The following is a 14,033-nucleotide window of genomic DNA, read 5'->3' on the forward strand; positions in this document are numbered from 1 at the left end:
ACGGTGGACAAATATTGACGGCATGTGCTCAGGATGCCAATAACTACATCTTTGTTGTTGCCTATGCAATTGTGGACGTGGAAAACAAGGACAACTGGAAATGATTTCTGGACCTGCTGCAATCAAACCTTGGCAACTACAATGATAACAAGTTGTGCATCATTTCAGACATGCAGAAGGTGAGGACAATTTTCATTCTCGTATTCATAGTTTTGGGATTTGTGTGATTTAATGAGATATACTTCTAGGACTAAATTGATTTAATGATCAAATTTGAGGGATTCATTTGATTAATAATCTTTTCGGGTTTCTTTGTATCTGGCAGGGACTAATTTCAGCAGTGAAGGAAGTCATGCCCATGGCCCAGCACAGATTCTGTGTGTGGCATCTGTGGCGGAATTTTTCAAAACAATGGGGTAGCACGGAGTTGAAAGACCTGGTCTGGGAGTGTGCTAGATCAAGGACACGTAATGAGTTCGAGAGGAACATGAAGAGAGTAAAGGTCATCAACGAGCAGGCTTGGCAGTATCTTGAAAAGTGGCCGAAGGAAGCTTGGACTAAGGCGTACTTTAGTGAGGATCCTAAGAATGACAACATTTGCAACAATGCTTGCGAATCATTCAATGCTAAGATAAAGCATGAAAGGACCAAGCTGATTTTGACTTTGGCTGAAGAGGTGAGAAGAATAATCATGAAGAGCATGGTCGATAACAAACTGAAGTTGAGCACTTATCAAGGAATTTTACCCCCGGTTCAGCAAAGCAGACTAGAAGCCATGACAAAGTTATCTAGTCACTGGGCTCCCCAATGGTGCGGGGATGAAAAAGAGGAGTTGTTTGAAGTACATGGCTGGCCCACAAACATGGTGGTCGACTTGGGAAAGCACACTTGCACCTGTCGGTTCTGGCAACTCACAGGTAATTCATTCAGACCCTATCACTCCTTCCCTTAGCCTGAATTAGTCAGAGTTGCTTTGATTTTTTTTATTACGTTTGTCTGTCTGTTCTTGGCACAGAGATGCCATGTATGCATGCAATTTCATCAATTCAAGACAAAAATGGTAAGAGAACTGAGGAGTATTGCCATGAGTTGTTAACAATGGAGGCATACAAAAAGACATGTTGTTTCAATGTTAACCCGATGAAAGGACAAGATCTGTGGGAGAAAACATCCTCACCTGCCCCTATCCCACCCCAATCAAGCCAAAACCTGGGAGGCCTACCAAAAAGAGAAGAAAGGACAAGGGAGAGCAGCCAGTTGGGTCAAGCACCAAGATGAAGAGGAAGTACAACCTAATTAGGTGCATGTTTTGTGGTGAAGTTGGATACAACAAGAGAAGTTGTGCAAAGAAGAAAAAGGAGGATGCTGAGGAACAAGCTAGGCAAATGCAACTTTAGCTTGCCCTTGCTAAAGGGCATGCTCCCCCTACAGATGACCCAAACACCAACAATGAAGTTCAATCACATTCTCCCCCTCCTCTCCCAGTCCAGTCACAACCTGCTGTGGAAATCAACCAACCTGGAGGAACCCAACCAATGCAATATCCCCAAACCCCTGTTCAAGACATTCAGGTTAGTTAATTGTTGCTTTTTCTTCTGTCCAATTGCATTTATTTTATTTACTTGAAATTAATTGGTTTGCAACTGGCCTATGCAGGGTGCAAAGAGAGGCAGGCCACCCAAACTGCATGTCATAAAAAAAAGGCAAGATCGAATGCCTCCACCCAGTCACATGTGGCCATATCTGCTGAGACATTGAAAGGAACAACTTCCGCCACTGTAAAGAAGATGCAAACCTTCATGACATTCGTGCCTACTCCAGGCTTCAAGCGTCCAAGAAAGAAAGATTAATATGTTTAACTAGGAAATATATTTTGTATGTAGTTGCAAGTTTGCTTTTTGGGAACATGGCTCTGTAAACTGCTTCTGTGTTCAGGATCATTTAAGTTAGGCCTAGTATGTTTTTTTGGTTTAAGTGAACAATGTTGTCTGAACTTATGCTTTGCTATTTTAACTTCTGGATCCTTGATCACCCCTGTGGTGTGTCTACTAAGACAATATGATACCAGTATAATTATGATGTTTGTTATGGATTACAATGACTTTGTCTATTGTCATGTATGTTTCTATTTGGTGAATAGATACTTATAATAGTTCAAACATCACCATCATGTATTCTCAGTGAAACCCATCATGCCAAGTTTATGTTAAATTAAACACAATTAAACCATACTTTCATTCATAAGTAACATCATCATTACATATCAACTAATTCAATTTCTCTGATCTAACAACACCTCTAACACACAAGAACATAACACTTCATCTGTGGCTTTACTTGGAGATTAATGTGAATAACAGTGATACACACAAGACAGTAGCCACCACCACTGCAACTGACAGGAATATTATCAGCATCTTCATTGCTCTAACCTCACCCTCCAAGCTACCCAATCTCCATGACACATTCAGTCTCCATTCATCATAGTCCCCACCAACCTCTGCATCAGTTTCCGCCCCTGCTACATACCCATCTTCCTCAACCCACCTAAAGAAGTTGCAGTGACTTTCCTTCTGAATTTTTCTAAAAAAAAAAAAAAGAAAATCAATTTCAACTACCCAGCAGAATAGACAAAAAGGAATATGAAAAACAAGCTTCATATATCATAACCTAACTCACCGGGTATCTGACACAAGTGTGGAACAACCTATCCGGATTCTCTCTTGTGCCGGATTTCTTGATTGTCATCTTCAACCCACAAAAGCAAGTCTGGTCCTTCATCTTCCTCCTCCGTCGCATGGAAGAGTTCGACTCATGGCTACCGATAGACTGCGACGGCAGGTCACCACTTCGGCTTCCACTCATCATAGCAGCGACTCCTCAAACATACATCGCCATCTACTACGAGAATCACGCACATATATGCTTCAGATTGGGGGTTAGGGTTGTAACATTAGGACTAATTTGACCTAAATAATCAAACATATCTTATCAGCATTAACGGTTGCCATACTGGACCTCACCACGCTGGCACTTAACGTTTCACCTCAGCAAACGTTAGCCACGTCACCACCTGAGAGGACGGAAGGACAAACTCGATCAATGTGAGTAACTTTCGGGAACGACTTTGATTAATTTTATCTTTCGGAGACTAAAATGGAGATCGGGGTATCTTTCAAGGACGATTTTGACTATTAACTCTGTCTCTATTCCTCAAAACATGAAATTAAAAAAAAGGGAGCATTTTATATATAATTACTATTACTATATAGAAAGATAGAAAGGAAATACTTTCAATGCTTGCCTAGAATGTAATATAGCATGGTTTGGGACTTTGGTGCAAATTTAAAACCATCATGCGTTTCTGAGAATGAGAAGGAGAAAGATAAAATAAATATTTTCATTTTGATATATATACTTCCAAGTAAATTTATTTTTTTAACTTATTAGGCTACATTGTATTGTGAAGAGTCTTTTTTTTATTAGGCTACATTGTATTGTAATTATATATATATAGGTGAGTTCTACTCAATTCCTTCTAAATCAACATGTAAATTACCCCTTGTGATGTGGCATGTTTTAATTGGATGTTTAGTTTTAATTTGAGTTAATTTAATTCAATAAAAGTTAATATCTTAACTAAAGTAGGACAACTTTATAATTAAAAGTTTTTATAAGAGAGAGGAATATATAATTTCTGTAAACATTAAAAAGTAAAGTTATATTTCTTATCATTGTTCAGAAGCTCAATGTCCCCTTTGCCCCATTCCTCTCTGAAATTGAAAGAAAAAATAACTCAATCTGTACCCACTCATTGACCCAGCCCCGCCGCCCGCAGCCCACAGCCACGCCAACCACCGCAGCCACCTCAACCCTGCAGCTCCATCGCATGTACAGGCATCGCGTGTGGAAGGTCGGCGCCGTCGCAGGAGCTTGAAGTCGTCTCCTCTGTTCGAGAGCGCTCTCTCTGTGTTCACCGTGCCTCCGTCACCGTCACTGTAATCGTCACTGTCAAGAACTTCTTCGTGCTTCCCTCGCCGCCTGACATTATTCGTTATGTCTTCATCCGTTAGCTGGAACCTTCCCTCGCCGCTGACATCTCTGTTTGCTCTATTCGTACTTCAGGTAGGTCTTCTTCTTTTCTCCATTTTGTAGTATTCATTTATTTGTGTATTCTAGCCTGAGTTTTGCGATGTTCATTCTTGTAATTACTGATTCTGAAATTTCTAAGTTGTTCACAAGAATCAGTAATCAGTAATCACAAGAATGAACAGCGCAAAACTCAGGCTAGAATACACAAATAAATGAATACTACAAAATGGAGAAAAGGAGAAGACCTACCTGAAGCACGAACAGAGCGAACAGAGTTGTCAGCGGCGAGGGAAGGTTCCAGCTAACGGATGAAGACAGAACGAACGGAGATGTCAGGCGGCGAGGGAAGCACGAAGAAGTTCTTGACAGTGACGGTGACGGAGGCACGGTAAACACAGAGAGAGCGCTCTCGAACAAAGGAGACGACTTCAAGCTCCTGCGACGGCGCCGACCTTCCACACGCGATGCCTGTACATGTGACGGAGCTGCGGGGTTGAGGTGGCTGCGGTGGTTGGCGTGGCTGCTGGCTGTGGGCGGCGGGGCTGGGTCAATGGGTGGGTACAGGTTGAGTTATTTTTTCTTTCAATTTCAGAGAAGAATGGGACAAAGGGGCATTGAGCTTCTGAACAATGATAAGAAATATAACTTTACTTTTTAATGTTTACAGAAATTATATATTCCTCCCTCTTATAAAAATTTTAATTACAAAGTTGTCCTACTTTAGTTAAGATATTAATTCAGCCTGAATTAACTCAAACTAAAACTAAATATTCAATTAAAACATGCCACATCACAAAGAATAATTTACATGTTGATTTAAAAGAGATTGGATAGAACTCACCTATATATATGTTAAGCTCTATGAATTCATTTGGCGTCAACATATTTTACTTTGGAGTAATAGAGAACTAATGAGGAGAATCCATTCAGATGAATGATATTAACGAAAAAGAAGACCTGGCATACTTTTTATCTTTAAATAGTAGGAATTCATTAGAAAGTAGGAAGAGTTTTACATCCGGACTTCATGTCTACCAGATATTTATTCACCAACTTGCTAAGGCATTTATTTTGAAACAAATAAAAAATTAAACACTAATACTAATAAATTTAACGTATAACTGATATAAATAAGTATATCAGACTTTAGTTTATATAATTAAACGCATGCTCTGCATGTTTAACCGTTCAAACGAACACATCCAAAGCCTCCATCCACTTGCCAACGGTTTTTGTAGTCTAGCTCTGGATATTATTATTCCTTTTGCGGGTAGGATATCATCATTTAATATATTATTAAGATGTCGTTTTACATGCTTAATTTTACAATTGCTTGACACATATAAATTATAGAATCCACTCTTTCACTTTTCACCTTAAAGATAAGTTAAACACAAATTTTCTAGGCACTATAATATTAATAAGATCTAGTTAGTCCCAACATATCTATCCTAAGTTAGCTCATAAAAATATATTTTAAATCATATTTAGATAAATTTTTATCTACATTTTACACAAATTTATTAAATTTATTTTAGAATTTTTGAGTTAATACTGAAAATAATCTCTGAAATTTGACATTCAATTCAATTTGGTCTCCTAATTTCCAATCAACTTAATTTGTACTCTAAAACTTTAAGGTATGACTCAAGTTGGCCTTTCATCAATTTTCGTCACCAAAAAAATGATATGGCACGTTTAGTTGATATCTGACTCAATCTCTGACTAGTTCTGAAGCACACCTCTACATTTTAATCTCTTTCACTTTTAGTCTCTCACAAACAGCTGAAAGCTCATTACTCACCTCGAGACACCAACCACACCATCAGAGCTCACCTTAGCAGCTTAGCCCACCTCCATTCACCGTTAACGCACACTCACCGCTGTCATTACGCCTCTCGTCGGATCCTCCGTATCATGAGCTCTCATGTTGCCACTCTCCTTCGTCTGTGCTCGACTGCTTGCGTCTCATCGTGCCTCCGCCGAGGAGTGCTCAAGACTTCGAGCTGTGCTACTTAGTTTTTGCAATGTGTCGTCGTCGTCTGTCATCACTGCACCCAACCTAACGGTTCGTTTGCTCACAAAAATTGCCTCTGTCGTCCTTTATCTCTACTCACCTCAGCTGCTCGGGTCTCTCGCTGCACCTCCCTCTACCAGTGATGAGTGTTCGAGCTGTGCGTTATGCGTGGTTGTTATTGCTCGTCGTCTGTGGGTGTTGCTAGCTGCACTGCTCGATTATGCCGCTGCAACAACAATCAACAGGTAAGTTCTTTTCAGTTATTCTAATATTCTATATTAATTTTTAATAGTTGATTTATAGATGTTATTTCTGTTAATTTTATTGTTGACTGATTTATGAATCTGATTAGAATATAACAAAAAAAAAAAAGAGCATTCAAATGAAGATCTTTGGAGGTTCATACTAAAGATGAAGCTTGATTTAACATATTCAACAAGTTCAAGTAGATGAATCAAATAAATCATATTTTGTATAATCATTAGTCTAATATGCTCCAAAATTAGAGATATTTTATAAATGAGTTGGAAGAGGTGAGAGAGATAGTGCTAAAGTTGAAGCATGATTCCCGTAATCCAGCATTATTACGGGCGGGTCTCAATGTTGTAAAGAGTGCCATCATATTTGCATATAAATTGAATTCACAAATTGAAAAAGTAATAAATTAATTGAAGGAGAAGACAAGAGAAGAGAGTAACCTAATTGAAGACGACGATTTGAAGAAGCTTTGAAGCGTGCATGTCATTTTTTCGATGACAAAAATGGATTAAAAAACCAATTTGAGTCACATCTTAAAATTTTAATGTATAAATTGAGTCAATTAAAAATTAAAGAATCAAATTTAGTTAGAAGACAAATTTTAAAGACTATTTTAAATATAAACTCGATTTTTTTTATACAAATAGTATAAATAAAGAGTTTAATATATTTTAAAGTATGTTAGCTGTGTATAATCTTTAGAGAAGTGCTAGGGGACCAACAACTTTTGTGATTTGTAGTCATCAAATAGCCATCAATGATAATTTTAGTAGTGTGAGATTTGTGTGAAATTTTATCCAATAACTCACTTTTCTTTACTGGTTACATACTAGCCAAAATTTAATAAAATTACTGATCTCCTAGACTTTTTCTAATCTTTATATTGCAAAGAAGAAATACGCTAATCTGGAGTAAGAAAATCTTCAACTCAGTATTCTGATCCTGTAAATTTATGTTCACATTATCACATAGGTGATCCTAAACCGATCTCCATAACGAATAATATAACAAGAAATGCTTAAGCATGACTGCATTAGCCACCATATCTTATCGAAAACCCCGGGTTCAAATACATTGCAACATCAGCATGTGCCTTTCATTCTATGGTTGACTATTTCCTATTATTCAATTCTTTTATTCTTTCATTTATATTTATAATATAATATAATATATAGTCATCTGACCAAGAAGAAAGATGTGCATCGCAGGATGAGTAGATATGCTCTCTTATGAGGTTCCAATAGTGAGTACTATATGAAATGTGTCTACACTTACACTTGTTCGCTAAAATGCACATCCTATTTATTAATACTAAATACAATTTTGACATAACAAAAGAAATTATACATGTTAGAATACATATATACAATGGGAGCCACTTATATAAAGACGTGTAAAATATATTTTTTTAAAATATTTTTTTAATAATTTAAATTTAATCTATATAATTCTTTAAATTATGTTATAATTGTTAAAATTCGACCAAATAAATTGATTTGATCGAAAAATTGATAAACCAAATCTTGAGCCGATCTAAATTAATATTTTTTATAAAAATAACTATAATACTCCTATTATAGAAAATGACTTAAAATATTTCTATATATATATTTTAAAAACTCTAAATCCTAATTCTTCTCTTCTTTTTATACTGTCATAAGATTAGAATTTAGGATTTTCAAAATTAATATATATAATAAGAGTATTTTATTCATTTTTTTATAATAAGAGTATTATAGTCATTTTCTATATAAAAAAATATTAATTTAGATCGGTTCAAGATTTGATTTATCGATTTTTCAATTAAATCGGTTTGTTTGGTCTAATTTTGACAAAAATAACATAATTTGATCGATTATATATGTTAAATTTTAATTATTAAAAAATGTCTTTAAAAAAGACTTTTTAAACGTTTGTATGTGAGTGGCTTCCCTATAAAATTCATAAATTTTTGCTTTTTTTAATATTGAGCTTAGATTTAATTTTTTTAAACAGTATTTCTAAAGCATTATAATACTCTAACGACCATATTTCCTCATTGATAACTGTACTAATGTTTTTAGATGGACTAATGCTTATGTTTATTCTTATTCGATTGTATTGTAAATCTCAGTTTTTGGGTATGCAGTGTGCACGAAGCATAAAATAATATTATTTGTATATTAAAAATAAATTAGTCAACAAATTAAAATAATTAATTTTTGTATAAATATATGTATTATTAATTTATTTTTAATATATATATGATATTTTAACATATATTTTATATGGACGAATAATTTGATGATTGATTTTTTATATATATCTAATATAGTTGATAAAATAAATACCGAATATAATTAAGGAGCAAGTATCTAATTAATTAACCAATGAGTTATAACTCAAATGGCATAGTCTCTCTATACTTAATTAAAAGGTTGCGGATTTGAATCTCCTATTTTTAGTAAAAAAAAAAAATGTCTAATTAATTAACGACCACAAATAAATAAATAAATAAAAGTCTCTATAGTTTAGGTGAGTATGTAGTTTGAAACCGAGGGCATGGAATAGGATTGGTGGTAGTAGTAACCGAGTAACTTTTTAAGAATTTGTCAAAGGTTTTGTATTTGTTTAGGTTTATGTCAAACCCCAACAGCCAGTCAACATTTAGTTTCTATATCTGACCCCTGCCTCTCATTTTCACATTCATTATATATAATTTGGGACACTACCTAAGTTTCATTCATCCAATGCAACTCACAAATTAAATTAAATCCTTGTGTTATATGGCTTCTTTACAGGTTTCATCTTTGATTTCTTCATCTTCTTCACAAAAACAAGCAATGTTACAAGCCAAAGCCGCTATCCATGTCCCTAACTTCCCCAGAGCTCCAAAACTACCATCGTTACCAACCACCAATACTCTCTTTCAGGAACTCAACAATGGCTTCACTCACTCATCATCAATTTTACCAGTACTGCAAGATAACAATGATTCAAGCAACAATGTTAACTGCACTTGTTCATCAAAATCAAAAGCTACCATGCATCAGCTTTATGCGATTCTAGAAGCAGTGTCGGACAGAGTGGAAATGCATCACAACGTGGGGGAGCAGCGTAACAACTGGAACACCCTCCTTCTCAACTCCATAAACATGATCACTCTCACCGCCACCGCCATGTGCGGCATGGCAGCCGCAAGTGGCGCGGCGGCCGGTGCTCCAGTTTTGGCTCTGAAACTATCCTCTGCGCTTCTGTTTTCTGCAGCCACGGGAATGGTGGTCATCATGAACAAGATCCAGCCGTCACAGCTTGCAGAGGAGCAACGCAATGCCACGAGGCTGTTCAAACAGCTTGAGGCCGAAATCGAAACCATAATCGCTCTTGGAAATCCCAGCAAGGAAGACGTGAAGCGTTCAATGAAGAAGGTGTTGGCACTTGACAAAGCTTACCCTCTTCCCTTGCTTGGAGCCATGCTTGAAAAGTTCCCTCAGAAATTCGAACCCGCTGTTTGGTGGCCTTCTTCAAAGAGAAGAACCATCCGATTCAACGAAAAAAAGGGAGAGATTAGTAATAATGGATGGGATAAGGGTCTGGAAATGGAAATGAGAGAGGTGGTTGAAGTGATGAAGAAGAAGGACGTGGAGGACTATGAGAGGTTAGGGAATTTGGTGTTGAAAATCAACAAGACTCTCGCCATTGCAGGTCCTTTACTCACTGGAATTGCGGCGGTTGGGTCTTGTTTCGTGAGGCAAGGTTCATGGGCAAGCGTTGTTCCTCTCGTGGCGGGGGCATTGGCCACGGCGGTGAATGCATTCGAGCATGGTGGACAGGTTGGGATGGTGGCTGAGATGTATAGGAGCACGGCAGGGTTCTTCAGGAAGACACAAGATTGGATCCAAGAAACCATTGAAGAAGAGATTGAGGAAAGAGAGGATGGGGAGTTGTTTGAGATGAAGCTGGCTTTGAAATTGGGAAGGAGTTTGTCACAGTTGAGAGATCTTGCTGCAAAATCGGCTTATTCTCGTATAGAGGGAACTCCCATTGATGAATTTGCTAGCAAGATCTTCTAATTACATTATTATTAGGCAAATTAACTATATCTTGATTAATTATTTTTTGTATATACATAGTAATCCTAACTTGGAAATGGAAAGTGTTAGTACTTTTGGGATATTCTTTGCAATGCGTGCTGTTATCATAATAATTTTAATAATTTCATCATTGTTCGTCAAAAATTGACAATTGTACAGTACGTGTTGACATTTGAAGCTGAAAATCAAAATGGATTCGAAAGTCATATAGCAACATTCTTGTGTTTGTTGACATTTACTTTACTTTATTTGTTATCATCACTAGATTGTAACAATCCAAGATGATTTGGTAAGTATGAAAGCATACATCGTATATACCCCCAAGCAACAAAGACGTGAGGTGTACATAAAAAAAATAATTATAAAATTAATTTATATATAAATGTCTTGTTTAATTTATTTTTAATATATATTTTATATAAATAATTGAATTTTAGTATGTATATATATGTGACCTAGAAATAGCATTTGGCATGGCTGAAGGAGTTAAGGATCACTTGGGCATCCTTGAAGACCTACCTAACTCTAGGTGATGGCAATTCAGATTTTATGAAAAAGATATAAAACAAAATCTTCTTGTTATATTTTCTACAAAAGGTTTCTAATAAAATGAACTACATAAATAAAACAACAAAAGCATTTTATTTTAAGAGTTTAGTACATTTTCTTTTGAAAGAATTGAATTTTCAATTAATTTCTTTTATTAATTTGACAATACACAATTAATTATTTATATAAAAGTATTTTATACTAAAATTCTTCTTAAGATATTCTTCATCATTTATAACTTATAAAAAGTATATTTTTATTTCAAATATTTAAGCTAAAAAAATTCTTAATTAGAATATTAGGCATTTATCATTTTTACTAACCTTATATTTATAACTATTATACATATATAATTTATGTCACACAAAAAAAATACATATCTCTTTTTATGTATAAAGAAAGGATATCGCTAGGGAGACAATGGACTATTTGTACAATGTGTACAATGGGATACAATGGGCTATTGAGTTACAAAATGAACATCTCACATACTATCTAGAATAACCATTCGAATACTAGCGAAAAATTTAAACTAATTTTGGGGTTCACCAAATCTCGAACTCTTGACCTTACAGATCTAGTGCTCTAATACCATGCATGATACCACTCATCCCAAAAACTTCAGCTAATGGGAAAAGGTAACACTAATGATTATATCTCTAATACTCTCTAAACTTCCATTGTGCACATTGTATAAATATTTCATTGGCTCATCATTCTTTCCCATAAAGAAAAAAGAGAATTAATTAATAAATACACTAATTTTAACGGTCAACGGGAAAAGATGGATGAGCTTCTTAGTTATTAACTACTAATTAAGCCGTGATCGGAGAAGAGAAGGGTGTGGTAGCAAATAGCAATGATTAGTCGGTGAAAGAATACACGTAACGATTACTGAGAGAGAGCCAAGAAATCCGGGATATTTTGATTGAGAGATGAAAGCGATCCTCAGAAGCCCGAAGCCATTCGTAGAATTCGTGGTTCCGATTATGCCATGCCTCTCGCCTCACATTCCTTAATTTCATCTACTTTTCCCCAAATCTCTATTTTCGTCTTTCGCTGCTTCAACTCCTCACCACTTCGCCTAAGTTCATTACTCCCTCACCAGGTATCCATTCTTCACTCCATTTCTCATTTATCCATAATATTATTAACCAAATAAAACGCAAACTCTCTTCTTTTTTCTGCTCTGAATTTGTAGCTTAAGCTTTTCTATTGTTGATTATTGTAGAAGGGAACAGTATCATGGTTCAACCATGCTAACGGTGAATGCTCCCAGAGCTATTCTAAAGTGCCATTCACATCAAGATTCAGCACCATCACTGCACCAAACTTATAATTATTATAAAACAAATAATGTTAATTTTATAATAAATTGCAATTCTGCTTTTCCTAAACCACCTTCTGCTACTCCCTGTGGCAATATATTTCATAGTTCCTCCTTCTCCGGCAAGTGCGATAAGCACCACAAGAGCCTTCATCTATGGCACTGCGGGTTGCACGATTCCATCTCATCGGAGGATGAATATCGATCCTCGCGCAACATAGCAATCAGCTTGTTTAGGCGTTACCGGAACTTCATTGATCGTGGTGGAGGTGACAATCTAAAAGTATGTCCACTGCCATAACCTAATTAACTTGCTTCTCTATATTCAAGTAACCGATTTATTTGTCTTAATTCTTAGGAGTTCATCACTGCGGGGGTAAATGCGTATGCACTTGGATGCACTGATGAAGGATTGAGGAAAGAGCTTACTGATATAAAGGACTCTGGCACTGAAATTGAAGCAATGTCAAGTTACGGTGGAAGCACCAGCTTGAAATCTAAGATCATCTCAGAGGAGGTAGTTTTCTGCTTTGAATTTTAACTAGCTGGTTCATGAGTTGTGCTGGTCCTAGATCTCTAAGTTGTCTTAATGTTCATGCAGGTTGATGAGTGCATTTTTTGGTTAAGCATTATATTCATCACAATCTTGTGTACACCACAACCAACTATTGTTAGATGGTCATCGACGCCTCCAGTGTCAGATGAAGTGAGACTCCAGTGGAAAGGCTTCTGTGCTCTTATAGCGAATGCATATTATATGAAGGGAATGGCTTGGTGAGACTCTTTCTTGCAAACACTTGTTATCTTTCCTTATCTGAGTGTAGTTAATTGAGTAGTAACTTTTACAAGTGAGAAAAAAGCATGTTGGATGTTCACAATATTGCTTACGTTGTTTTTATTGAAGGCTTCCGGTAAAGACTCTTCAACTTGAACAAACAGCTGTGATGGGTCAAGCTGAGGAACCATCGGTTGTTGCTAGCCGGATGAGATTAGTCTTTAGCACACTTGAGGTTAGCAATATACATTTTACATTTGGCGATCAGTTGTCTTGAGAGGGAAGGGAGTGGCCAAGTAGGGACTGTAATGTGTTTAACCGTTCTGCATATTGACTATTGATTGATCAGTACTTAATATAGCCTAAGGGAGGAACATTGATTAGTAATGGTTTGTTTACTTAACCTTTTTCGCCTCTCCTAACTCTAAAGAAAAGGAATAAATGAGATTCGTGAACAGAGAATGACATGTATGTTTTAGAGACGATTATTCTTGTGTTTTGGTTAACCTTGTTCATTACTACTTACACATATGGTCAACTGGTTGTTGCAGGTAGTGAGTCCACAGTGGCCAAGAGTATAGAAGCGCCAAAAAAACTCAACTGGTATCCCAGCAACTTACCCTCCTCAGTTCCCACCACCCACCCTCCCCTCTTCTTCCCAGAAAAGAGTATATAGTAAAGAAAAAAAAAAATTCTCCTGTAGTCCACCTAGGTGGAATGTGCTTTACTTTGTATATTTAATAGACTAATATATGATATATAATGCCTTCTATGTGCTAGCCTCATGCATGACACGAATCTGGTGAAAAAGTTAATTATCAACCTCTACAACAAAACGTATATTATTTTTCCCACTCTCTAATTTTAGTTTAATGCTAAATATTTTCTACACTACGTTTCGGTTTTATGTTATGCGATTCTCTTTCTAATCATTTTTCTTCT

At 36.1% G+C, this 14,033-nt stretch overlaps 2 protein-coding genes and 1 pseudogene across 3 annotated transcripts; 2 read left to right on the forward strand and 1 right to left on the reverse strand.

Annotated features, from left to right (window-relative positions):
* Nucleotides 1-2,333: 2,333 nt before the first annotated feature.
* On the reverse strand, nt 2,334-2,868 carry LOC148578637 (uncharacterized). The gene is made up of 2 exons (XM_088501255.1): nt 2,680-2,868; nt 2,334-2,573 (listed from the first exon to the last, which is right to left on the reverse strand). The coding sequence occupies exons 1-2, from the start codon at nt 2,866-2,868 to the stop codon at nt 2,334-2,336; spliced, it is 429 nt and encodes a 142-aa protein (XP_088357381.1).
* A 6,229-nt stretch (nt 2,869-9,097) lies between these two features.
* Nucleotides 9,098-10,654, forward strand: LOC107619642 (putative F-box protein At4g22030 pseudogene; annotated as a pseudogene). The gene has a single exon (XR_015902525.1). The product of XR_015902525.1 is annotated as a putative F-box protein At4g22030 pseudogene (transcript).
* Nucleotides 10,655-11,762: 1,108 nt separating this feature from the next.
* Nucleotides 11,763-13,983, forward strand: LOC107636297 (orotidine 5'-phosphate decarboxylase). Its single transcript, XM_016339819.3, has 6 exons — nt 11,763-12,097; nt 12,221-12,599; nt 12,675-12,833; nt 12,918-13,090; nt 13,221-13,326; nt 13,643-13,983. Exons 2-6 carry the CDS (start codon nt 12,246-12,248, stop codon nt 13,670-13,672), a joined length of 822 nt encoding a protein of 273 aa, XP_016195305.1. The 5' UTR covers nt 11,763-12,097; nt 12,221-12,245; the 3' UTR covers nt 13,673-13,983.
* Nucleotides 13,984-14,033: the final 50 nt, after the last annotated feature.

Source organism: Arachis ipaensis, chromosome B1 (assembly GCF_059453495.1).
Source record: "Arachis ipaensis isolate K30076 ecotype BB chromosome B1, ASM5945349v1, whole genome shotgun sequence".
In the NCBI taxonomy this organism is placed as follows: domain Eukaryota; kingdom Viridiplantae; phylum Streptophyta; class Magnoliopsida; order Fabales; family Fabaceae; genus Arachis; species Arachis ipaensis.

What these genes read in the sequence shown, in the direction of transcription:
- LOC148578637 (XM_088501255.1), bottom strand. Translation starts at nt 2,868, where the DNA reads ATGATGAGTGGAAGCCGAAGTGGTGACCTGCCGTCGCAGTCTATCGGT. An exon ending in ACACTTGTGTCAGATACCCG is followed by an intron (nt 2,574 to 2,679) that starts GTGAGTTAGGTT and finishes AGAAAAATTCAG; the next exon opens with AAGGAAAGTCACTGCAACTT.
- LOC107636297 (XM_016339819.3), top strand. Translation starts at nt 12,246, where the DNA reads ATGCTAACGGTGAATGCTCCCAGAGCTATTCTAAAGTGCCATTCACAT. An exon ending in TATATGAAGGGAATGGCTTG is followed by an intron (nt 13,091 to 13,220) that starts GTGAGACTCTTT and finishes TTTTTATTGAAG; the next exon opens with GCTTCCGGTAAAGACTCTTC. An exon ending in TAGTCTTTAGCACACTTGAG is followed by an intron (nt 13,327 to 13,642) that starts GTTAGCAATATA and finishes TGGTTGTTGCAG; the next exon opens with GTAGTGAGTCCACAGTGGCC.